The following is a 23056-nucleotide window of genomic DNA, read 5'->3' as shown; positions in this document are numbered from 1 at the left end:
ACAGGCACATGGGGAGGGGTACCTCAGTCACCATAGTGAAGTGGAAAAACCTCTTCTGAGAAGGAAGAGGGAGAAAGGAAGAGAAAAGTGACAAAGAGAACAGGGACTCGGCCGGAGCCTCCACAGAGGGCAGGCTGGAGGCCTTTGCTCCCAGAGTCCAGCTGGCCCACCCTTCCCTGGGGCGGCCCCTGCTGCCCCCCTCTGGTGCTCCACCTCTGACCTTGGCTGCACTGCGCAGGTGGTCATAGTACACTTCCTCGATGGCCTGGAAGTAGATGACCCCCTTCAGCTTCGTCTCATGCTTGTCTGCAAAGGGAATAAGGTCCAGGTGAGGAGGCCCACCATCCTTCAGGACCCGGGCCTGAACTTCCCCGTCTGGGAAACGGGGTGATGGTCCTAGCCTCCTGGACGCCGAAACAGTGCTCAGAAAGGGAACCCCGAAGACATGGATAATGCTCAGCACATAATTAGAGAAATGCAAAGTGGAACTCTAGAGACAGGCCTCTGCTCACCTGTCAGAATGGCCAAAGTATACAAAAAAACACACACCACACTTTTGGCAAGGCTATGGAGAAGGAGGCAGTTTAATAAATGAAAATGGGAATACAAACTAGTAAAACACTTTTGGACAATTTTCTCATGTCTATCAAAATTAGAAAGTCCAGGCAAGTAGTACATGCCTGTAATCCCAACTACTTTGAGGCGAAGGCAAGAGGATCATAAGTTTGAGGCCAGCCTCAACAACTCAGCAAGACCCTAAGCAACTATCTATCTATCTATCTCAACAGAAAAAAATATAAAGGGCTGGGGATGTGGCTCAGTGGTTAAGTGTCCCTGGGTTCAATTCAGGGGTATTCTACCACTGCAAAAAAAGAAAAGAAAAAATTCAAGCTGATAAATACGCCCCCACCCAGTACAGGGAGCCATCTGAGTTGAACCCAGAAGTGCTCTGCCACTGATCTACCTCCCCAGCCCTTTTTACTTCTACTTTTTTAATAAATGAGACAGGGTCATTAAATCATCCAGGTTGGCCTGGAACTTGTGATCTTCTTTCCTCAGCCTCCACAGTCACTGGAATCAACAGGTGTGAACACCACACAAGGTTTCAGTCTAAACATTTTCCTGGTTGGTTGTTTATTTGAGTATTGGGGCCAGAACCCAGGCCTTGGGCATGCTAAGCAAGTGCTCCTAGGGATGCTTAACCACTGAACACCATCTCCAGCCCTTTTTATTTTTTATTTTGAGAAAGGTTTTCAATAAGTTGCTTAGGGCAGTGCTAAGTTGCTGAGGCTGGCCCCATATTTGCAGTCCTTCTGCCTCAACTTCCCAAGTTGCTGGGATTACAGGCATGTACCACGGCACCTGGCCTATATTTTGATTCTTGAACCATATAGATACATTTACTTCATTTGAAAACAGAAAGAAGGCACAACACAGATCCCTGAAGTGCTCCATAGCACACAGCATCCAGAGGTCAGGGGTGGCAGGAAGTGGGAGCATGGCCATTAGACGCAAGAGCAACAGGAAGGGAGAACTCAGGGCCTGGGCCGTCTTTGTGTGGCAAACACTGCGCCATCGCTACAACCGATGCCCTCAACCACGAGCCTGTGTCCTGCAGGAGAGGTCGCGCCAATCTCTAACTCAAAGGTGAGAGCCGCAGTAAGCCCCTCCCCGTGGGCTCCTTGGGTAACTTTAAGCCCGAGTCGTGGCTCACCTGCACCCGTGTCATGGCCGCACTGCCTTCTTGCTCCAGCCTCCTAATGTGCCTGCCCATCCTCCACCACTCTTCTTCCAAGAAAATCTAAGCCTGCAGCTTCAGCCAGCCGCCTCCTCGGCTTGGCAAAACCCTCTCACAGACCGGTGCCAACGCGACCCGCCAGCTTGTCTCACAACCTCCCCTGCAAGGCCAAGTTCTGTGGAGCTGGCCCAGCTTCTCACTGTTCCCTTAACAGCACACGGAGATGGCCTCCTGCCCATTCCCTTGGCAAACTCCTACGTGATCTTCAAGACCCATTGCATGTGTGACCACTATGATGCACTCTCCACATAGAATCTACTAAGCTGAATTGGACCTTCCTCCATTCGTGAATCCGCCTCGCTAACACCAATAGGTTCCAGGCCCACAGCAGGCACTCAATCATTGTGGAGTGAATGAGCCCTATGCCCTGGTGTCCGGAGGGAATTCAGAAATTCCTCTCCTAGGAAACTGCGGCACAATGGGGAGAAGGCACAGACAGCCTGTTCATTGGCAGGCGTAGCTGGGGAGTCCACGTGCACCTACGCATCCTGGGTTGCCAAGAGTATTAACGTGAGAACACACACAAAGTATGCGGCGTGGTGTCTGGCACATATTGCACATCTGTCACTGCATCATTATACCCTGGACTGATGTCACACGGCAGACAGACCCTGGATCATGGCAGGAGCTCAGAGGAGGGTGGGAACCTCTGCAGTAAGGTAGAGCCACGGAGGCTTTGCAGAAGCAGTGTCTGACCTGATCTAGTCCAGGGGCTTCCAGCAGGAGGCAGGAGGTGGTATAGGCTGAACAGGCCAGGCCCCTCCAGTCCGGATCCAGCCCCACGCCCATCTCCATCTCTTCCTCAGGACAAGGACCCTGGCTCCAGGCCTGGCCAATAGCTAGGTTCCCATTATCTCCTATTCCTTCCTTCACTGGAAATAGTAACACGCTCTGCCTCCACTTCCTTACCACCCACCTATCCTTGATCTTGTGCAATCTGGCTCCTGCCCCAAGCACAGCAGAAACGTTTCTCTCCACAAGCTCCAGTCCCTGAGTCTAATGGCCTTCGGGCCACATCATTCTTGGCCTTTCATGCAGCATTCAGTAATGCTGGTGACACCCCCGGCTTCCAAATGCCTGCCCCTTTGGCTGGCTTCCTTCCCTGTATTCACTGCCTGCCTGAACTCGGTCCCCTTTTATTTCAAAAACAGTAAGGAAGGTCACATATGCCAAGAGCCAGCCCTGTGGCACCTGACATATGGTGGCACTGGTTTCCTGCTGCCTGCCTCTCCTGTCTCTGCTGGTCTCTCCCCCTTTCCCAAGCGGGAGGCCTGCCCTGGATATAGCTCTCTCTCTCTCCTCTGCTCTACCTCGCAGCAGCTGTGAGACCCAGGGAAATCTACCTAACTTCTTTGGGCCTCAATTTTCTTCTTTGTAAAATGGGTGCAAACCTATGCTTTTCTTCTAGGCTTGTTACAAAAATTAAATCACTAAATCAATGCATAGAGAGCGCTTAGCCCAGCTCCTGGCTCATACAAGTACCTGATAAACAGGATCTGTTATATTGTAGGTCTTATTATTATCAGTCCAACAAATTCGGCTATCACTCTGCCTCTATTACTTTTTCCACACCTAGAAGTCTCGGAGGACCACAACATCAATAGGCCAAACCTGGAGCTCATCTCCCCAGCTGTGTTTCTCTCTCCCAAAAAAGACCCTCTTCCTTCTCAGCCCAGGTAGAAAGGTGGGGACACCTGTGCCTCTTCGTCTCTACACCTAGAGCCCAGGGAGGTCAGGGAAGGCTTCCTGGGGTATGTGTGTGGGGGGGTGATACTTGATAAGGGACCAGGTTAGAGGAAGAAGTAGGACACTCCATGTCTGGGCTTCCATGATACCAAATCCTGCAGCCTTTCCCCACTTCCAGGTTTCTAGTGGGATTGCTCTTCCTGGATTTGTGGCAGTGGGATTGTGTGACTCAGTGAAAGGACCCATCCATGGCTTTTGAACAGTTAGGATGTGTGTCACTTCTAAGCTGGGGTATTTAATGCCAATGCAAGGCCCATTTAAGTATCTCTTTTCCCTCTGTCACCGTGGCCAGCAATGGTCTAGAAAGACATATTCTAAAGCAAAGACAACCCACAATGTACACCACATACATACTGGGAATAAAAAGGAAGACTGAAATTCTGAGCTACCAGAATTTGAGAACTGGTTGTTACTACAGCTTATCCTTGCTTAACCTGACTAGGATATACTCCAAGAGGTAAAAGTCCAAAAGGAGTTCCAGGGATAGAAACTACACCAGAGACAGAAGAAAGGGAGTTGAGGGAGCAGTGGGGGCCAGTTGTTTATCCCTTGTCCCTGGACTATCCTGAGTGCCCCTTGGCACTGCTTAACTGCTTATCTTGGATAATTTCTAAGGGAACTTATCCAAAAGGGCATCCTCAGCCCACCCTGTGCACCTGCATTGTGTGGGATGTCCCCTATCAGCAAACCCACTGTGTTTTCTTTTAATCTTTGTTCAGTGTTTGCCTTCATGATAGTGAGTTTCCAAGGGACAGAGCTGTGGCCACTTTGCTTATCATCAGAACTTACAGTGGTACCTAGAATTTGTCAGATGCTCAGTAACACTGAGCAAATGAATGAATGAACGAATAACTAAATGGAGGTGAACCACGTAGACTCCATACACTTTCAGGAAGGGGAGGTCAGTTGTCCTGGGTGTTAAATCCCAGGGGTACCAGTTCTGGGGGGCCCCAGGTGGTACTCACCCACATAGTAGGAAAGGGTGCGCTTGAGCCGGTCAAAGACAAACCAGCGCTTCTTCCAGGATTTAATCTTTCCTCCCATCTTGACCAAGTAGCCACGGCAGACCTGGTGGGAAGCAGGAGTAAGAAAGAACCCAAAGCGCAGCCCCTAAATCCTTCTCCCGGAGCAGCCTCCATAAGTATGTGCTGTCCCCTGCGCCTGTATCCCCAGGGGCTGTTCCCAGTATTTCTTCAGGCCCCAACCTCTCATTAGGTCTGGGACACAGACCTCGTCAGGCTGGGAAAGGAACAGAGGCCACTATCCCAAGGCCCCAGGAATGCCTCTGATCACAGGACCCTGTCCCCAGCATTCTGGGGCCACATCAGCCTAGTACCTTACTGCTGAGCACCACATGCAAGCAGGTATCCACACCATGGCCTGATGACTCGATGTGGGTCTTCAGGTCAAAGTCCTCCTTCCGGATAGGCAGGTAGCGGGTCAGGGGCCGTGCCTGGAGCAGGGGGCAGGGTCAGCATTCTCTTCTCTTTCCCCATCACTCCCTTGTCCTGGTCCCATGGCTTCTCCTGCATCCCCTACAACCTGGCACTCTCTCCCAACCCTCACTCTGTCCCTCAGGTTTCACAGGCCTGATGGCAAAAGTGAAGACTTACACGCTAACTCCACTTAGGCCTGAGCAAAATGCCAAATGAATCCTTGCCTCAGTTTCCCCACTTGGGACCAAGACAGTCATCCTCACCTGGCTCCTGCCCCTCCTTCCTCCTCCCTCCTGGGCTGAACCAAAGACCTGATGTGAACATCCTCCAAGAAAAGAAGTCCAATAAGAAATCTGCTCTCTAGAGCCGGGGTGTAACTTGGTGGTGGTATGTGCAAGGCCATGGCCTAATCCCCAGAAATGTAAAACACAATAAAGCTGGGCATGATGGCACACACCCGTAATGCCATTGACTCGAGAGGCTGAGACAGGAGGATTGCAAGTTCAAAGCCAGCCTAAGCAACTTAGTGAGGCCCTGTCTCAAAAAATGAAAAGGGTTGGCGATGTGGTAAAGCCCCTGGATTCAATCCCTAGAACCCCTAAAAGTAAATAAATAGATAAAATAAATCTGCTCTCCAAATTCAAGTCTTATTCCCATCTGGGCCTTACTATCCTTACATGTAAAAGGACTAGATGATCACTAAGGCCTCCTCCACTTCCCACACTAACTAGAATCCTCAGTCAAGTGGAATCTTAAAACAGCAGGAAAAGGAAAATCACAAATTAGTTAAAGAAACACAGAACATACAACTTCTAGAAGGAACCCCCAAAGATGGACTGACTCTAGCCCCCCTCTGATACCAGACACTGGCATCCCCTCCAGCATGACTGAGCCACAGGACAGGGACTGGAAGAGACCGTCACCAACTGAGGCAGGAAAAGAGAATTAGGCATTTGACAAAGATTCTGAGCTGAGCACAGTGGTAATCCCAGCGACTCGGGAGGCTGAGACAGGAGGATCACAAGTTCAAGGCCAGCCTCAGCAATTTAGCAAGATCCTGTCTCAAAACAAAAAAAATAAAATAAAAAAGGAGCTGGGGTTGTGGCTGAGTGGCAAAGCACCCCAGGATTCAATCCCCAGTACCAAAAAGAAAGAAAGAAAAAAGATTCTGACAACAGAGGTGAACTGACCGAGTCCCTGATTGTTTCTTAATTCCCAAACCCACCCAGGTGATTTGCCCTTTAGCACTTATGTTGTTGCACTGCAGAAAACAGGTGACTGCTTGTCACCACTGTGGGGAGATCCCAGAGAACCCCCACCTGGGGAAGCCTGCAGAGAACCCATCAGAAGGGACGGCTCATCTGGATCCTACAGGTCCTCACAGGGCCAGGGGTTGGGAGCAGGGACACAGGGAGATGCCTTTTCTCAGCCCCATTTCTCCTTCTCCTGGCCCGCATTTCCTGTGGAAGGGCTGGCTCGGGGCAAGGAGGGAATCTCTGTCCGAGGAGAAGCTATGGCCAGGCTCTTGGAGTTGTGAACCCAAAGTCAGAGTGAGGTCATCTACCAACAAGGGATGGAGTGGAAAGATCCCATGCGGCTAGGGTCAGGACACGGTGGGGTGCCATAGGCAGGACAGGCAACAGGGCAAGTGGGCGAGAGCGGGCAGCACAAATTCACAGAGTGGATGGGGGGCCAGAGAGAAGCCAACGACGTCACACTGACTCTTGACTCTCAGCTCCCATGTCTGAGAGGCCTGTCCAGACCCTCTTCTCTGACCCCAAGGCTCTGTAGGTGGCCTGCCACAACCTCACAACTCACCCACCACCAACAAACACACACACACACACACACACACACACACGGACTTGAACAAGCTCCAGTGGGTCTGTTTTGGGGGACCAATGGCAATCTTTCGGGAGAACAAGTTTGACAGCCCACCAGAGGACATCCATCCTCCTCTTCAGCCTGCACCATCTATCCGACCATGGCCCTACCCCAGCACCCACTCACCTGAGAAAACTGTTTCTCCCGCATCTTGACCTCCTTCTCCACCAGCTGCTGCCTCCGAGCGCTCTCACTCTGCAGCCTCCGTTCCACCTGTTCCCGCCTCCGCCGCTCCTCCTCCAGGGCCTGCCTGCGCAGCTCCATCTCCCTCTCCTGTCCCCAAGGTCAGGGGTCAGTTCCCAAGGAAGCCCTCTGTGCCCCCTGCTGGTCCTCCTCAGGCCTGCACAGGGCTACAGGAGGCCTGGGACAGTGGCCAGGGCAGAGGAGGCACCGTCCTCAAAGTTCACCTTCTCTGAAAGCCCTGCTGGCTAAGGATAAGCCCTTTAAAGTATGACTGTCCCGGCTTCCAATGCTGGTTCTGCCACCATTATTACCCTCACAGAATCATTAAACTCTCTAAGCCTCAATTGCCTCATCTGGAAAATGGGTTTAAGAATACCTATACCTGTCAAGCTCAGAGGCACACACCTCAAATCCCAGCAGTTCAGGAGGCTGAGGCAGGAGGACTCCAAATTCAAAGCCAGCCTCAGCAACTTAGCAAGGCCCTAAGCAACTTAGCGAGACCCTGTCTCAAAAAATAAAAAGGGTTGGGGATATGGCTCAGTGGTTAAGCACCCCTGGTTCAATCCCTGGTATCAAAAAAGGGGGCATGGGGTGGATTAAAGAATGCCTACTCCTAGAATTGTAATAAAAAATAAATGAGATCATGTATATAAATGCCCATCACTGATCCAAGAAGTAAAGTAGCACTCAATAAATAAATGGAGCTCTTAATACTTTATCTGAATTCCTAGAACATGAATTATTTGACAACTTTTTTTGACAGCTAGTATATTCAGTAGTCCTTCCCTTATCACTGATTTAAGGCCCTTGGAAACTTCAAATTAGTTTTTTGTGTAGTTAATATTTGTTGTTGAACCCTAAACTTTATGGGGAAAAAATATGATAGGACACCAAGTTCACAAAGAACTTATATAAACCATCCCAAAAGGTATCAGGGTCAATAAAACAATTCCTAGGGCTGGGGATGTGGCTCAAGCGGTAGCGCGCTCGCCTGGCATGGGTGCGGCCCGGGTTCGATCCTCAGCACCACATACCAACAAAGATGTTGTGTCCGCCGAGAACTAAAAAATAAATATTAAAAATTATCTCTCTCTTTCTCTCCTCTCTCACAAAAAAAAAAAAATTCCTAAATACGGAGCATGTCTCAATACTTTATATGTCTTAACCAATGCTAAAAACTTTGCCATTTGCAATTTCTTCCCAGCTTGAAACTCAGCAGAACATCTTTCCCTCTCCATTCACCAAGAGATGCTTTGTACTACTTTGATGTGAATAAGACTGAGAGGCACTCTATTCTGGTCTGCCATCTAAATGTTTAGAGTCTTTTAAAACCAACAAACGAAAATCTCTAGCTGCTGACTCTCACTCTCATCTCAAAAGATGCAGAGCAAAAGAAAACAAAATATTTTTTTAAAGTAAGCCAAGAGTGGTGGCTTGAGCCCACAAGTTCAATGAGATCACCTGGGCAACATAGCATGATCCATTAAAATAAATAAATAAATAAAAATAAAGATGCAGAGTGCCTGGTCAGCCTCTGCAGACATTCTGCTGAACTTCTCTCCCAGGCACAGCTTCCCTCTGCCTTTTAGTTGCCCAGGATACACCACTAGTCCCTCTTTTCTGAGTCCCAGCTCCAAGCACACATGAAGAAGATCGGACTTTTCCAGAGCTCCCCAGCCAACACCTCTGCTCTGGCTTGGACAACTGCCTCCTCTCCCATCCTGGGCCTCAACCCCCAGTTCCTGATTTCCTAAGCACCCCCAAGAGAAATGACCTTCTAGACAGAAATCAAACTTCCCATGGTTCCCAAAACTCCACAGAAGGAAGCAATCAGACTGGAAGTTCCCATTCAAGAAATGCCTGCTGGACGGGGTCGCTGTGCTGCCTTCCCCGTGCTGAAGAGCTGTGAGGCTACACCCTGGACAAACCTCCTGTGCCCATTCGAGGAACACAGACTTTTTAAATACTCTATTCCCAAGGGAACAATGGGCAGTTAATGGGGTGAAAGGGCTTGGGACAGAGCACAGGCCCTTGGCAGGCGGAGGGCAGCTCTGGGCCCCACTGCCTTCTGCCTCTTGGCCCAAGTTAGCCTCACCCTGGACTCCATGAGCCGGCTCTTCTCTGCATGAGCTTCTTTTAGCATCTTCTCCATCTCTTCAATCTTGCCCACGTCCAGACCACTGGCACTGGGAGGGAGAGGAAGAAAGGCTGCATCAATGAGCCAAGGGGACATGGTGGAGGAGGTGGACCTGGCGCAGAGGTGGTGGGCCTGGCGCGGAGGTACCTGGACATGTTGTCAGGAGAGCAGGCTGAGTTGCCTCCAGTGGAGATGCTGGTCTCCATGCTGTCTGAGCTCTCCAGGCTCAGCGTGTCATAGGCGTGCTCACCCTCGTCCCCACGCTCCCGCCCAGCTGGCAGGTGGTGCAGGATGGAGTGGTGCATGAGTGGGGGGTAGCCCGAGGGGCCTGCCTGGAAGGGCACTGCCCCATGCAGGGCATTCCACTGGCACTGCGCCTCCGCCGCCGCTTTCTGCTTCAGCTCAGCCAGCCGCCGCCGCTGCTCCTCGATCACCTGCTGCCCTGCAGGAGAGACAGGTGGGAGTCACAGTGGGCTCCCCACCCAACCAGGAGAGGAGATACTAGCATAATCACAAATCATCACAGACAGAGGGAGGAGGCGAGCAGGGACAGGTTAACACAGGGCAGCCCTCTCCCAGCACCAGCTTCCCTGAAGCCCCAACAGCTCCAGACTAGCAACCCTGCCCAGGCTTCGCTGCCCGCACAACTGGCCACAGCGCACAGTCTGGTTTCAGCATCCTTTCAGCATCCCAAGCCCACACAGGGCATGAAACTTGTCCAGGGGTACCCTGGCAGCATGACGGCCAGCTGGCTGCAGCTTACAACCAAGGCCTGAACAGGGGAGCAGGACACATGCACCCACTGCCTGCTAGGGGAGGAAGGAGATGCGGAAGCCATAGGAGCATCGGGTTGCCAATGCAGCCCCCTGCAACGCAGAAGCAAGAGCAACAAGAGCAGGACAGAAGGCACCAGAGACAAGGAGCAGAGCTGAGGGCAGCTTGGGTGAGCTGGAGGGGCAAGGCCAGCGGGCACCCAGACCAGCTCGGCCTGGGAGCCTGCCTGCAGGCAGCAGGGCCCTGGGCAGGACACATCATGCTGATGCTGGGGCGGGGGCTGCCTGGCCAAAGCAATGCCCTCAGTGACCAACGCTCTACCTGCTGGGTCGTCAGTTGGGAGGGGCTCGGCAGGAAGCAACTCGACTGATGTGGGGAACCCCAGGCAGAGGGTACGGAAGAGAGACACAGGGGGTGAGAGGAGAGAGAGGCACAGACATGGGCTTTTCAAAACAACCAAAATGCAAACGAGCAACAGGGACTCTGGGTCCCCGGAGCCAATGTCTCAGGGAACCATTCTGGAGGTCATCCAATCCATCCCCCTGCCTCCAGACAGGGCAATGTCTAGACCTACTTAGGTCAACAAACACTTCCCTTATTGGCTGGACTCTCTAGGAGAGAACATGTCACAACCCCCTAGACCCTTTGTTCCCTGTTCTGGAGTCTTCTTAATATCCAGTGATGCTCTTCCTTAGGCACCTAATCAAAATCCTTTCTGCTATTGCCCAGAACCCAGTGAAGGAAACACAGCCTGTGAAAGGTGGGGAGGGGGGTCCCCCAGGGAGCAGTGGGGCTGGCACCATGGCCACTCACCCTTCTGCTGCAGAGCCAGTTGGCGCTTGGTCTCAATGTCCTGCAATGTGGCTGCCAGGTTGCGGGGAAGGCTGCCAGTGCCATTCTGGGTGAGCAGAGCACTCTACAGAGGGAAGAGAGGGCTGTCACGGGGGCTCAGCACCCCACCTCACCCCCAAGGCCTGCATGGGTGGTTTTGGCCTCTTCCCAACATGGCAGTCTCCATTTTCCCATCGCCCTGTCCTCAGACCTTTGGAGAAGGGCTACGGCCCAGGGTAGCCACGCTGAGCTGTGAGGACGAGGAGGAAGAGCCAGAAGAGGAGGGGAGGGGGCCACTGCGAGTCCGGGGCAGGGGACTGGTGGCCTCACCATCCATCTTGGAACGGTAAACCTGGAGGGAAAAGACACTGCTCTGTGACCTCGGGGTCCCCCACTGGTCACACCCCCTTGTAACCTAGGCAGGCTGTGATCTCAGGTATTGCCTTGCACCGGGCCTCTGAGACCTTCTGGCTCCAGCTAACAAGAGCTTGAGCTTCCTCAGCCAGGCCAGGAGGGAGAGGCTCTCTGCAGCTGCCAGGCCTCCTTCACACACCATTTCTTCCAAGGCCGATCCTTGGCTCAACCCTGGGTCTGAGAAAGGAACTGTAAATTGACCCATGCAAGGAGTCCATGTCAGTCAGGCAGATCTGCATAGGACACCAACTGGAGACCAGTGTCCTTCCAGTCCTAGCTCTGCACTAACAGGCTGTGTGACCTCAGGCCATGCACCTCTGGACTCCGGGCCTTGGCTTCCTTATCTGCAAAAGGAAGGGGCAGCTCTAGACTAAATAACTGCCAAGCTCTCTTGCAACACTAACACAGAGAATATGATCTTTGGAGTCAAGAGACCTGACTCTCTGCAACTTTCCAGCTGTGTCACCTTGGCAAGAACACTCATCTTCTCCACGCCCCAGTGTTTGATCCGTAAAATGAGAGTTAACATCATCTCAAAGGTGAGAAGTGAGAGTTAACAACACCTCAAAGGCCTGTGGGGGTAATTAAATGAATGAGACCATGTCAGATTCTCAAGGCAGCTGGACACAGGAGAGGTACCACAGATATTCTATGAACCAACCTCTCAAAAGGAACACGGAGCCAAATATGGATTACATATGCCAACACATGTAATCCTAGCAACTCAGGGGGCTGAGGCAGGAGGTTTGCAAGTTCAAGGCCAGCCTCAGTAACTCAGTGAGGCCCTAAGGATTTAGTGAGACCCTGTCTTAAAACATAAAAAAAGGGTTGGGAATGTGGCTCAGTGGTTAAGTGTCCCTGTGTTCAATCCCCAGGTCATAGCCTTAGAGGTACAGTGCCTTCACTCAAGAATGAATACTGAATGGTGGAATCTCAGGCAGGGCAGCAGGGCAGCAAAGCTTAGGGAGGAGACTGCCTATCACCCTGCCCCATGGTCACCCTGCAGCTTGCTGCAGGCTCAGGAAGGCCCTGCCCTCTGTGGCAACTCTAAGGAGGCTGGGGCATGTGTCTGGGGATGCAACTTCAGAAGGGGATGTCCCCTTCTTTTCTGTCCCCAAGTGTCACTCCTGAGAAATCAGGAGAACAAAATACTGACTGTTCTCCAAGGACACACTGGTTCTAGCTGCAATAGGCCCAAGAGTGTGTCAGGCCCCCATCCTGGGAGGAAAGCTCTGGGGAGAAGCCCCTTCCACCCCCTTCCATCATGTCACCTTAGGACTTAGGAGGCTCATCCTCCAGCTGTCCTAAACAACAAGATAGCTGCCCACAGAGAGTCCCTCATTGCTCTCTCAGGGCCCAGAGGCCCTCCTTGCCATGCTGGGATGACCCACTACCCAGAATGCACTGTGTGGCTGAGGGATTAGCAGGAGGACTCAGTGTAGACAGGAGCAAGACTTGGAAGGCTAGATGGTGAGGAGGTTACCTGCAGTTGACGGGAAGCTTTGGCAGGCAGAGGCGGGGGGGAGGAGCGAGGGGAGGCTGCAGTGGGACCAGTCCCCAACCCGGCCATCAGCTCCTGGTACCACTGCTCTAAGTCTACAGCAGGGAGCAGCAGCTTCTCCATCTGAAGGGGCAAGTGGAGGGTGGGGATGAAGAGGAAGGGCCCGGACAGGAGGGGAAAGGTGATGGGAGGAAGAGGGTGCAGGGAGGAGAGGATGGGAGGGAGGATAAAGGAGGGTCAGGAGGGAGAGATGGACAGGGAGGTGAGGGAAGAAAGGAAGGGAGGGAGGGAGAAAGGAGAGCATAAAGAAAAGGAAGAGAAAAACAGTGAGATGACAGTTGGCTTTAAAAGGGCAAAGAGAAACAGGGGACAGCTCCCAGAGCACAGACCCTCACCTGCCAGCCAGCTAGCCAGCCAGCCCTCAGGCACTGTGCAAGCACTCCCCTAGGGCCAGCCCAGGGCCAAGGCCGGCAAACAAGGGTGGCACACACACAAACAGCCAGCCAGCCATGGTGGGGCAGCAAGAACACACAGACCACCGACCTTGGGTGAAGGCGTGATGGAAGCGAAGGAGGAAGGCAGCGCGGGAGGAAGGCAGGTGGTGGGAACCAGGTCCCGAGAGGCAGAGGCCCAGGGAGGCAGGCCCGGCGCGGGGGCTGGGGGTGTGGGTGAGGTGCCCCACAGCACCTTTAGCTGCTCAAGCATCACGTACTTGGGGGAAGGCCAGATGCAGAAGGGAACATAAGAGGTTAATGGGACTGGAACCCAAGAGACGCCCTTCCCACAGGGGAGGGAAAGGGAGGAAGCACAGAGCAGAGTCCAGCCCAGGATGGCCAGAGTCCCTGGGCAGGATGCCTTCCCAGAGCAGAAGGCCCGCTCCTCTTGGGGCCATCAGGAGCTGAGGACAGCTCCCTAGGCTCAAGGGAGAAAGGGAACCAGTCTTGACCCTACTGTGCCAACGTCCTTCTCCCTTATTGCTGAAGACAGACCCTGCAGTTCCTCCACCCCCACCCAGGCCCAAGGGGAAATGGAGGGCATCCACAAGGAGGCCCTTAGGCACAGATGGGCACACTCGGTGGCTGGTACCTCACTGTCAGGCAGGGGCTGTGTGAGCACGCTGGGGGAGGTGGCAGAAGCATAAGGGTCCAAGCGGAAGCACAGCTGGAAAACCTCTGCCAGGCTCACATACTCCTAGGATGCCCAAGGGGGCGATGGGGGGGGGGCAGAAAAAAGGTTAACAGGGTTGAACCAGGTCTCTAGCATCCCACGTTCCATGCCAGGCACAGAGCCATCACTCCATGTCAAAACAGAGCCCAGAGCAGGAGTAGGATGCTCACGGTAGCCACCGAGGGCTTTGAAAGTGAAGAAACTTGGAGAGGCCTGACTGCTGAAGGCTCCTCCTGACCTCCACTTTGGGGACCAAACTGGCATTTAGTCACTGTCTCCAGAATATCCTAAAGGCCCATCCCCGAGTCCTGGCTAAGGCAGGTGAATAAGCTCAGAAAAGATCTTCCAAAAGCCCACAAGGAGCAGCACCCAGTACCTAGAAACCCTACCCATCTTAACCGCTGAGCATCCCCAGTGGGGCACACACATGCAGCATCGAACACAAGGCACACTGTTCCCCAGGGCCCCTCACACCCCATTCACCAGGGCAGAATTGGAAAAGAGCGAATAAGTGGAGACCCCACTAGGGTCTCAGAAGGCAACCTCTGAGAAAGAGCAACTAAAAGCCCTGGCAGGAATATGGGCCCACTGCCTAGGGTAAGTACTTGCAAAGATGTCGGCACACTTGACTGAGTTGGGGGACAAGGACAGTCATACTTAGAACTTAGAACCTGAGCTTATATATGTGCTGGAGGTACAGCAGGCACCCACAATATATGCTGGATCAAAGCATAGATTCCTTGGCCTGCCCTATGCAGGGCACCCATGCAGGATGAGCTCCACAGCCAGACTGTCCTCTGGGGTAACTTAAAGGGAAAATGGGCCAGAGTGTCCAGTGTATTGTGAAAATTGATGAGTGGCATGCAGAATATATGCAAATTTAATATGCAAATCAATGTTCTCATTTTGCAAAGGCTGATCAGGCACTCTGTGACGACAAAATGGCACACTCACACAAACTCCCACACTCTGCCCAGCGAAAGGATAGTCATCACACGCCCTTCAGCTGGGCCCTAGGGAGGAGCTGTAGGCAGGAGCTCAGTGGGCACGCAGACAAGGCAGCGGGCAAAGAAGAGCAGGCAGTTAGCTGCAATTACCTCTTGTGCTTTGGGGCAGAGTAGAGTGGAAGCAGACGGGGTGAAGGAGACAGAGGAGACCCCAGCCTGAGAAGACCCCGAGAATGGGCCCAGAGCCTTGGTCCCCAGCCCCATCTCTGAGGATTCGGAGATGAGCAGCTGAGCCTACAGGGAGGGTACATAGTGAGGGGCTCAGCCCAGTCAGCCCACTCAGGCCTAAACTGCTTGTGCGATGAAAGAGATAGGAAGGCTGGAAAGAGGTCGGGAAACCTATCCTAGGTGTACTTCACACACAGCATGTACAGATGGGGAAAGAACTGCTTGAGGGGCCTCAATGCCCACTTCTGAGATGAAAGCCTGTCTCCAGACTATAGCCTAGGGAACCCCAGCATCAGGACCCCTTGATCCCTACCCTGCCCCTTGAGATAAGTCCACACAGTCCCATACCCCACCAAACCTCTGAGCTGTCCACCAGGCCCCTCACAAAAATTCAGCCCCCAAAATGATGAGATTGATGACTCCCGAAAGCAACTAACAGGAAGCAAGTTGGTGGCCACAGAGAGCCAATCCCAGACCTCAGGGAACTCCTCAAATCTCTCCATTCAGGAAGATATCATTGGGGTGAAGGTGGCACATGTTGCTCCAGGCCTCCCAGGACCCCTCCCTTGACCAGAAGCTAGGAGCTGACCCAACAATGTTACCTCTTTGAGGGTCGAGGTGGTCTTCGGGAAAGGCCTGCCCCCCGTGAGTGAGTGGTACCTTCTTTCCAGCACAGTCAGTTTCTCCTTTTCCTGTGAGCCCCAAGTGGCAGAGTCAGAGGAAAGAGGGGGCAAGGGTGATAGAGGGGGGGACTCTGTGACCGGGGCTCCATGCTGGCAAAGGTCCACCCCAGCCCTCTGTGCTCCCTGCACTCACCCTACTCCCAAGCCCCACCCAACCCAAGGAGCTACCTTCTGCAGCAGCTGCAGGGATGCATTCTTGTCCCGGGCCAGACGCTCCGACTCCTGCACAGCCTGGGCCCGGATCTGCCCAGCTTGACTGTCCAGGACGGCCAGGCGCTCCTAAGGAGATGGGGTGATTAGTCAGGCCCTGGGGAGATGGGGCTGAGCCCAAGGTGAGGAATGGCTGACTCTCTCCTGCCCAGAGACCCCAGGCTCCAATGAAGGGAATCAACCACCTCTTCGCCTTGGCCTTGACTCAACCCAGGAAGACCTGGCTGCCATGGTCAGCTCCATCTCTGCTCCTCCCTCCCTCAACCAGTGACACTTTGCCACCAGGCATTACCACCAGAACCCAGATCCCCAAATCTCTCTTCCCTCACCCCATAGCCAATGGCTCCTGAAGCCTAGAGACACTGAATAGCTCCCTGCCTCATGCACCCACAGCCACCACCCAGCTGGGTCCTCTCACTAACCTCCTGCTTCCACTCTCAAATTTCTGATATACTCTACATTGTCACAAAATGTCTTCCTAAAAGGTCTCTGGCTTTATCTGAGTTTTCTAATCTTTCTAAAAAGAATATATATTACTTGAATTCTTTTTTTTTTTTTTTAAATCCACAACTAAGGTCATACTACCTCTTTCCTCAAAATCTTACAGTGGTTTCTCATTACCCATAGGCTACAGCACAAACTCCTTACCTGGCAACCAGTCCCACCCTTTGCAGTTTCCTGCCTGCTTGGCCCTCTGTACCCCTAGCTCAGCATGCTATATACCCAGCTCTGCGCCTCTGGACTCAGGCCTTCCTCAGTCCAAAAGGGCTATCTGGGGTTTGTCCACTCATCCTGAGTCTCCTCATCCTCCCAGAACAAATGCTACCCCACCACAAGCCTTCCTTGATCACCAATTTCTTTGCTCCCTTCTCTGTGCTCATATTCCACCTCACTGCCCTTCTTATCCTATTGCTATTTGTGAATACATCTGTCTCCACCACCAGCCCTGGCTAACTATAAGATCCAAGGGCAGGACCAGTGTCTTTTCCATCTCTATAACCCCAACAGGGCTTAGCACAGTGCCTCACTCAACAATCTTGTGCTGAAAGGAAATGAAAAGACACTAGTGAGGGGGAAGCATGAGGGCTAGGGACAATGGGCTGGGTTATTCCCAGGAAGGTTTTCTGGAAGAGAAGGTCTTAAAGCATCTTCAGAGCAACACATGGGAGAGGAAGGCATGACTCCCTAACCTGGAGTCATCTCAAGTCAGTGCTGCAGCAGGCCAGGCAGACCCTCAGCAGGAGTGCCATTTACCAAAAATCTAGTAGGAGCCAGGAACTCTGCTAAATGTTTTGCATTTGTTACCTCATTTTAATCTTATGAGGCAAGTGTTCTTATGCCCATTTCATAAGTGAAAACAGACATATTTAGGAGCAAACATCGTTTAGTTAGTAAGTGGTATAGCTAGAACCAGATCTGTTGGATTCCAAGGCCAGTGCTTTCAACCGCTCTGAACCAGAGTGGACAGAGAAGCACAGAGCTCCAGGGCAGACACAGCCTGGGGTGAGACACTGGGAGCCCAGGATGAAGATTAGGCAAGGCTCACCAGGAGGAGCATGGGGAAGAATGTGATCCCCAGGGTCTCAATGGTTGAGGGCACCCAGAGGCCATGGTGGGCGTAGAGAGGAATGAAGTAGAGCCCACTACCACTGACCCCTCCCAGACTTCCTGAGCTCACATCCACTAGGGCTTCAAAGGCACAAGATCAGTTGATCTAAGGCTCTTTGCTGCACCTCCTCTAGGAGGAAAGAAAAAGAGGCTGAAGAAGTGCCAGCCCTTAGACCCTGTGGGCCACAGTACAAGAAACATATATTGTGGACCAAGCTGGCCTGGGTTCCAACTCTAACTCTGAAATCCATAGATGGGAGGCTTTGGACAAACTTGGCTTCTGCAGGTTCTAGTTTCCTTGTCTATTAAAAGACAATAAGAGCACCTGTGAGATGACCTAAGGACAGCAAGGAGGCCTCCTGGCAGGGTCCCTGGCACATACCCATGGGCTTGGGAAATGCCAGTTTTCTTCTTTCCTTGCATCAGCCTTACATTGGAAAGTGGATGCAGCTCTGGGAAGAAAGCATGGACTCTCTAGACTTGGGAGGTCCAGCAGCTCCACTTTTGCCACCAAACCAGTCCCCCAACTTACCACTTTTGGACACTGTTCCCTAGATCTGCATCCTTACCTTCCACACTCATTCCAGCCAGGGAAACTGCAATGCTTGTATATGGATGCACGAGCTTGAGGCTCAGCCAAGAGCATGTGAACCACCTGGTCTATCTTCTACATTCCCTCCCCTGCCTCAGACTAACACACACCTGCCCATCATCCTGTCACCATTTGTGCCTAGTCTGGCTGAGATCAAAAGCAGATTATCAGAGCACTAGTGCAGTAGAACCCACCAGAACACAATACTCAATCCCCTTGATTTATACCTCAGCCATGTGGAGACTGAACCAGAGATGGAATCTAGAAGATGCCTATCCTGGGGCCCCAGCTAGCTCTAATATTCAGATCATAGGTCTCTATATGTGTCCCAGCCTTACATGGGCAAGGGCAGGACTGGGGATAGTGGTAGAGTATGTGCTTAGCATGCATGAAGGAGGGGCCCTGGGTTCAATGCCCAAAACTAAAATAAATAAATAATGACAGGAGCAAGCCTCTTCCTCTTCCACTTCATCTTTCTTTTCTTCTTCTTCTTCTTCTTCTTCTTCTTCTTCCTCTTTTTGTGGGGGGGAGGTACTAGGGATTGAGCCCAGGGGCACTCCGCCACTGAGCTACATTCCAGCCCTTTCTATTTTTTTTTTTTTTTTTAATTTTGAGACAGGGTCTCACCAAGTTTCCAAGGCAGGTCTTGGATTTTTGATCCTCCTGCCTCGGCCTGGCCTCTAAGTGGCTGGGATTACAGGCTTGGGCCACCATGCCCAGCTCTCCACCTCCATCTTTTACTTCTCTGACCAATCAGTGCCCAACTCTCAAGGTGAGCCCACTCCACTTTCTACTGGAAGACTGAGGGGAGTCAGAGCTTAATTTTAGCCATCCTTTGTTGAGCACTTTCTACCATCATGTCCTGTTCTGCTTCTACATACTAATTCTCATAGAATCTTGTTATACTTCTAATACTACAGACAGGGAAATGAGGCCTCAAAAGTGAAGTTAACTCTCATTACATCACCAACTTCGATTTCAACGCAGGTTACTGGCCTCCAGCCCCCTTCCCCACGGGCCGCCCTCAGCAGCAGTGGACGGGACACACCTTCCTCTGGGCGACACTGCGCAGCAGCTCGGCCTTGCTCCGCAGCAGCCCCTGGCCCGCCAACTCGCGCTCCTCCTCCACGCGGCTCTCGCGCTCCAGCTGCTGGAACTCCAAGTCTTCAAAGAGCTTTGTCTCCGTCTCCAGGGCCTCTGCCTCCTTCAACGACAGCGACATTGGGAATTGGGTGGTGCTCACAACGCCACTCTGGGCCAGGAAGGCCAGGCCACAGAGGTGTGGGTTTGGGGGGCTGCACCCGGGAAAACTAGGGAAGGCACCTGCCCCCACCCAACTCCCTCTGCTCTGTTCGGCTGTGCGCCTTTAGCGGGCATCACAGCCTGGAGCGCTGATCCCCCCCAACCTTGCCGGTCCCCTCCAAGCCACAGCACCGACCCTGGTGTCCGGCAGGTACTGCAGGGGCCAGGCGGTCCCGTCCCACTGCTCTCCTCTCTTCTGTCTGGGCGGTGGCCCGCGGGGGCCGGGGGAGGGGGCTGGTGGAACTGACCCTTCTCAGCTGCTCCTGTAACTGTTCCCGCACTGACTCGGGGCAGTTATCGAGCTGCGTCTGGAGCTCGGCGTAGAGCGCCTGGCGGGCCTCCAGGTGCCTCCGTCCCGCGGCCAGCTCCGCCCTCTCCTGGTCGGCGGGAGGGGAGGGAGGCGGGGCACAGGGGAGAGAGAACACACACTCCTCAACTCCGGCCCGGCGGGGGAGGGGCGCGGGCGCAGCGCGAGACCGCGAGCGGGGCAAGAAATCAAAGAGAAGGAAGAAGAGGGCAGAAAGGGAAAGTGAACAGGGTGGAGGTAGAGGGAGGCAGGCCAGAAGCAAAGGTGTAAAACAGGGCTCAGTGGCGCAGGGGACAGTGTAAGACAGGCACAGGTGTAGGGCAGGGTGGAAATTTTGGTCTCTTGGAGTTCCTTGAACTAGGAATGTCTGGGTAGGCATTAAAGTAAGGCCTTCTGTTGCCTCTCCAAACCAGTCAAGGTCAAAGTTGATTCTACCTGGTGAAGCAGAGCCTCAAGCTCCACGCGCTGCCCAGAGACCAAAATTTAACCCAGGGAGAAAGAGGAGTGATGAGTTAAATCCAGGGGCTGGGGAGGATGTTAGAGCTACAGCAATGCAGCAAGGGGACCCCAGCCCAACACCCTGGCTGCCCTCCCCTCCTGCTCGGGGTGGGGGTGGGGTGCCAGCTCTGCAGGCTGAATTTCAGCAGGGATGAGGGTTACAATTAGTTCGGCCGTTGCCATGGTAATAGGAGCCCCGGGAGTGGGTACAGAGAGGAGGTGGATGGCTCTGTCTGGGCGAGATGACACTCTGAGGGCGGCAAGGGGGACGAGGGGAGGAGTTGGTGAGTCACCCCTCTAAAGGACAGGCAAAGGAGAAACTGTGATTACTGATACCAAAGCCAAAGTGGGGCCATGGGCTGAGGGCTGTAAAGGGAAAACAAATGAACCTTTTCCACCACCACCATCACTACCACCATCACCAACAGCACCTTCCTTCACTGCCACAACCTCAAACAGCTGGGCCCAGAGAGAAGGCAAAGCCCAGGCCTCCAAGCAATCTCAAGTCAATGAGAAGTGAGGACAGGCAGGTTCCTCATGAAATGTTGAGCTTCATCCCTGAGAGTAAGCCCCTACACTGCACTCCACCACTCACCCTGCCTCTTCCCTCCACACCACCCACCCACCTACCCATCTCCAAAAGAAGGCCCTGATCAGAAGCTCCTGGGGTCCAGGCACTTCCACATTCTTGGACCCTGCCTTTAAAATAACCTGTGTTCTAGATGGCCTCTAGGGGGTGGGGGAAGGATGGGAGAGGCTACCCCTTCTTCTGATTGGAGTATGTGGATTTGGGAAAATTAAGTGGGGAGCCACTGAGTTGACACAGAGGTCCTGTCCAATCCCTCCAAGGCCATGCCCACAACTGGACCTCCTTATCCCTCATCTCCAGAGGGCAGGTGGTTGAAGGAGTACAGCCTGCCTCCCCCTGCTCTGCAGGAAGCTGCTAACTGTCCAGTGGGAGGGGCTGTTCAGGCTGAGCAGTTCTTGAGCCAACCATCCCCCCACCACCACCACCTTTATAGCCCTTCTGCCAATGCCCCATAGAGAAAAGTTTAGCTGCTGTGCCCTCCTGCGACTTCCTTTCTGATCAAAACCATAAGATCCCACATCAAGAAGGAGACAATATTAGAAGGGAGAGGTCAGGGCACGAAGGCACCTGTGGAGTTAGTGCAAAAGCAGGCGTGGCTCAGCCCTGCCTGGGTGGCCTGGCAGTTAGGGGCATGCGGAGAGCCCAGGACAGTGATTAGACAGGGCGTTAGTGCAGGCCTGGTTGACAAGCATGGAGTTAATTTGGCACAGAATTTGGGAGTGTGGTTTTGGGGGCCAGAGCCAAAGCTCAAAAAAAAAAAAAAAAAAAAAAAAGAATTTTTAAGACTTTCAAAATTGAGGGCAAGAGGAAGATACTCTCAAAAAATCCAAAGGGAAAATTTAATTCTTGGAAAAATACTGTCAAATCCAGAAATAGATGACCCCTCTCCACTTCAGAGCTTTTGGCACGTTGTTGGGCATCTTGGACATGCTGGAATGGCCCCTGTGGGATGGAGCGGCCCCTGCAGGCTGGCACGAAATCTGAAAGGGGCAGGGGCAGGAGCTGGGACCATCTGAGATGGGAGGGTGCAGATTCTGAAGACTTGGGAAGCAGAGGCCTGTGGACCATCTCCCAAAGACCACAACCTAAGCATCTGAGGCATGCTGGAGGAAAGTGTCCTCCAGATGGCGGGACCCAAACTTGAATCACCTCCCAGCACAAGTCCCTCCAGCTGTACTCACTGCCCAAGAAGGGGCCCTGGCACTTCCTAAAAGGGCCATGAAGGGCCCAGAATGGCAGGAACCCAGGCACCCAGAGGTAGCACAGAGACCCAGACAGAGAAGACCACAAACACCAGCCCAGCCCCAGGCAGCACCCTTCAAGCTGGTACCTTCCAGAGAGGACTAGGCCCCTGGCCCTCGAGGACCACAGAAACCACCTGGTATACAGGGTGGATCATAAGGTGAGGGGTTTAGGGCCCCAGGGAAGGCATTTCTCCTTCTCTCCTGGGTCACTGGTTCCCAGCACCAAGCTGGACCAGGTGTGGATTACCTTGTCTCTCTCCTTCTGGATGCCAGTCTCCAAGGCCACCAGCTTCTCCTGTAGTTGGTCCACTGCCTTTTGCTCCTTCTGCAGCAGTGCCCGCTCTGCTTCCCTCTCCCCCTGCAGCAGCGCCCTCTCCATTTCGGCCTGGAGGTAGATACCAAGATCCCTATTGAAACAGTGAACTCGGGACCCTATAGGGGTCTGTACCCTACCAGCCAGCTCACCTCTCTGGCCGCTTCTTGTAGCTGCTGCTCTAGCTCCTTCACGCGGACCTTGAGCTGCTCCACACGCCCCAACACCTGAGCCCGCTCCTCTTCTAGGGCTAGCAGCTCTCCTTGGAGCTTGGTGCTAGGTGCATCTTCATGCTGGAGGGGAGGGCAGCCATCAGCCAAGGATGCCCAGTGCCTTCCAAGATAACAGATTAAGAGACCAAACCACATATTCTTCAGGGCACTTAGAGTGGTTGAACTGAGACAGGAGGCTACCCACCTGCCTGCCAGGGAAGCCATAAAAGCTCAGCCTCAGGGAATAAAGATTTACCAGAGTGCCAGGCCTGGGTGGGGCCCCAAGGAAAGGCAGGTGAAAAGCCTATTAATAACTCGGGAAAGTCAACACCACCTCTGTTCTTTTCCTTGCCTCCTCATTTCTACACCTCTGGTCTCTGGTCTCTTCCCAAACAATGCCTTCATTACTTCCCTCCCACTGGGTCCTGGCATTCACCACACCAGCCTCCCTC

General features: G+C 53.1%; 1 protein-coding gene across 23 annotated transcripts in view; it reads right to left on the bottom strand.

The window, feature by feature from the left end:
* Window positions 1-23056, bottom strand: part of Phldb1 (pleckstrin homology like domain family B member 1) — a 48102-nt gene that overhangs the window by 2193 nt on the left and 22853 nt on the right. For 5 of the 23 annotated variants that reach the window (XM_026396299.2, XM_077796937.1, XM_026396295.2 and 2 more), the window contains 18 exons: window positions 22545-22685; window positions 22327-22464; window positions 19690-19818; window positions 19188-19343; window positions 15898-16008; window positions 15649-15738; window positions 14969-15112; window positions 12687-12827; window positions 11001-11141; window positions 10772-10874; window positions 10280-10324; window positions 9332-9626; window positions 9143-9233; window positions 6991-7137; window positions 4881-4997; window positions 4510-4612; window positions 221-306; window positions 23-55 (listed from right to left, as the gene is read on the bottom strand). In XM_026396299.2, the coding sequence (XP_026252084.2) occupies window positions 23-55; window positions 221-306; window positions 4510-4612; window positions 4881-4997; window positions 6991-7137; window positions 9143-9233; window positions 9332-9626; window positions 10280-10324; window positions 10772-10874; window positions 11001-11141; window positions 12687-12827; window positions 14969-15112; window positions 15649-15738; window positions 15898-16008; window positions 19188-19343; window positions 19690-19818; window positions 22327-22464; window positions 22545-22685 (2211 nt within the window). Of the gene's footprint in view, window positions 1-22; window positions 56-220; window positions 307-4509; window positions 4613-4880; window positions 4998-6990; window positions 7138-9142; window positions 9234-9331; window positions 9627-10279; window positions 10325-10771; window positions 10875-11000; window positions 11142-12686; window positions 12828-13247; window positions 13416-14968; window positions 15113-15648; window positions 15739-15897; window positions 16009-19187; window positions 19344-19689; window positions 19819-22326; window positions 22465-22544; window positions 22686-23056 lie in introns of all 23 variants that reach the window. The other 18 variants (XM_026396296.2, XM_026396298.2, XM_077796947.1 and 15 more) reach the window with 18 other exon arrangements.

Source organism: Urocitellus parryii, chromosome 4 (genome assembly GCF_045843805.1).
Source record: "Urocitellus parryii isolate mUroPar1 chromosome 4, mUroPar1.hap1, whole genome shotgun sequence".
NCBI classification, from domain to species: Eukaryota; Metazoa; Chordata; class Mammalia; order Rodentia; family Sciuridae; genus Urocitellus; species Urocitellus parryii.
This window is presented reverse-complemented; position numbering and strand designations above follow the sequence as displayed.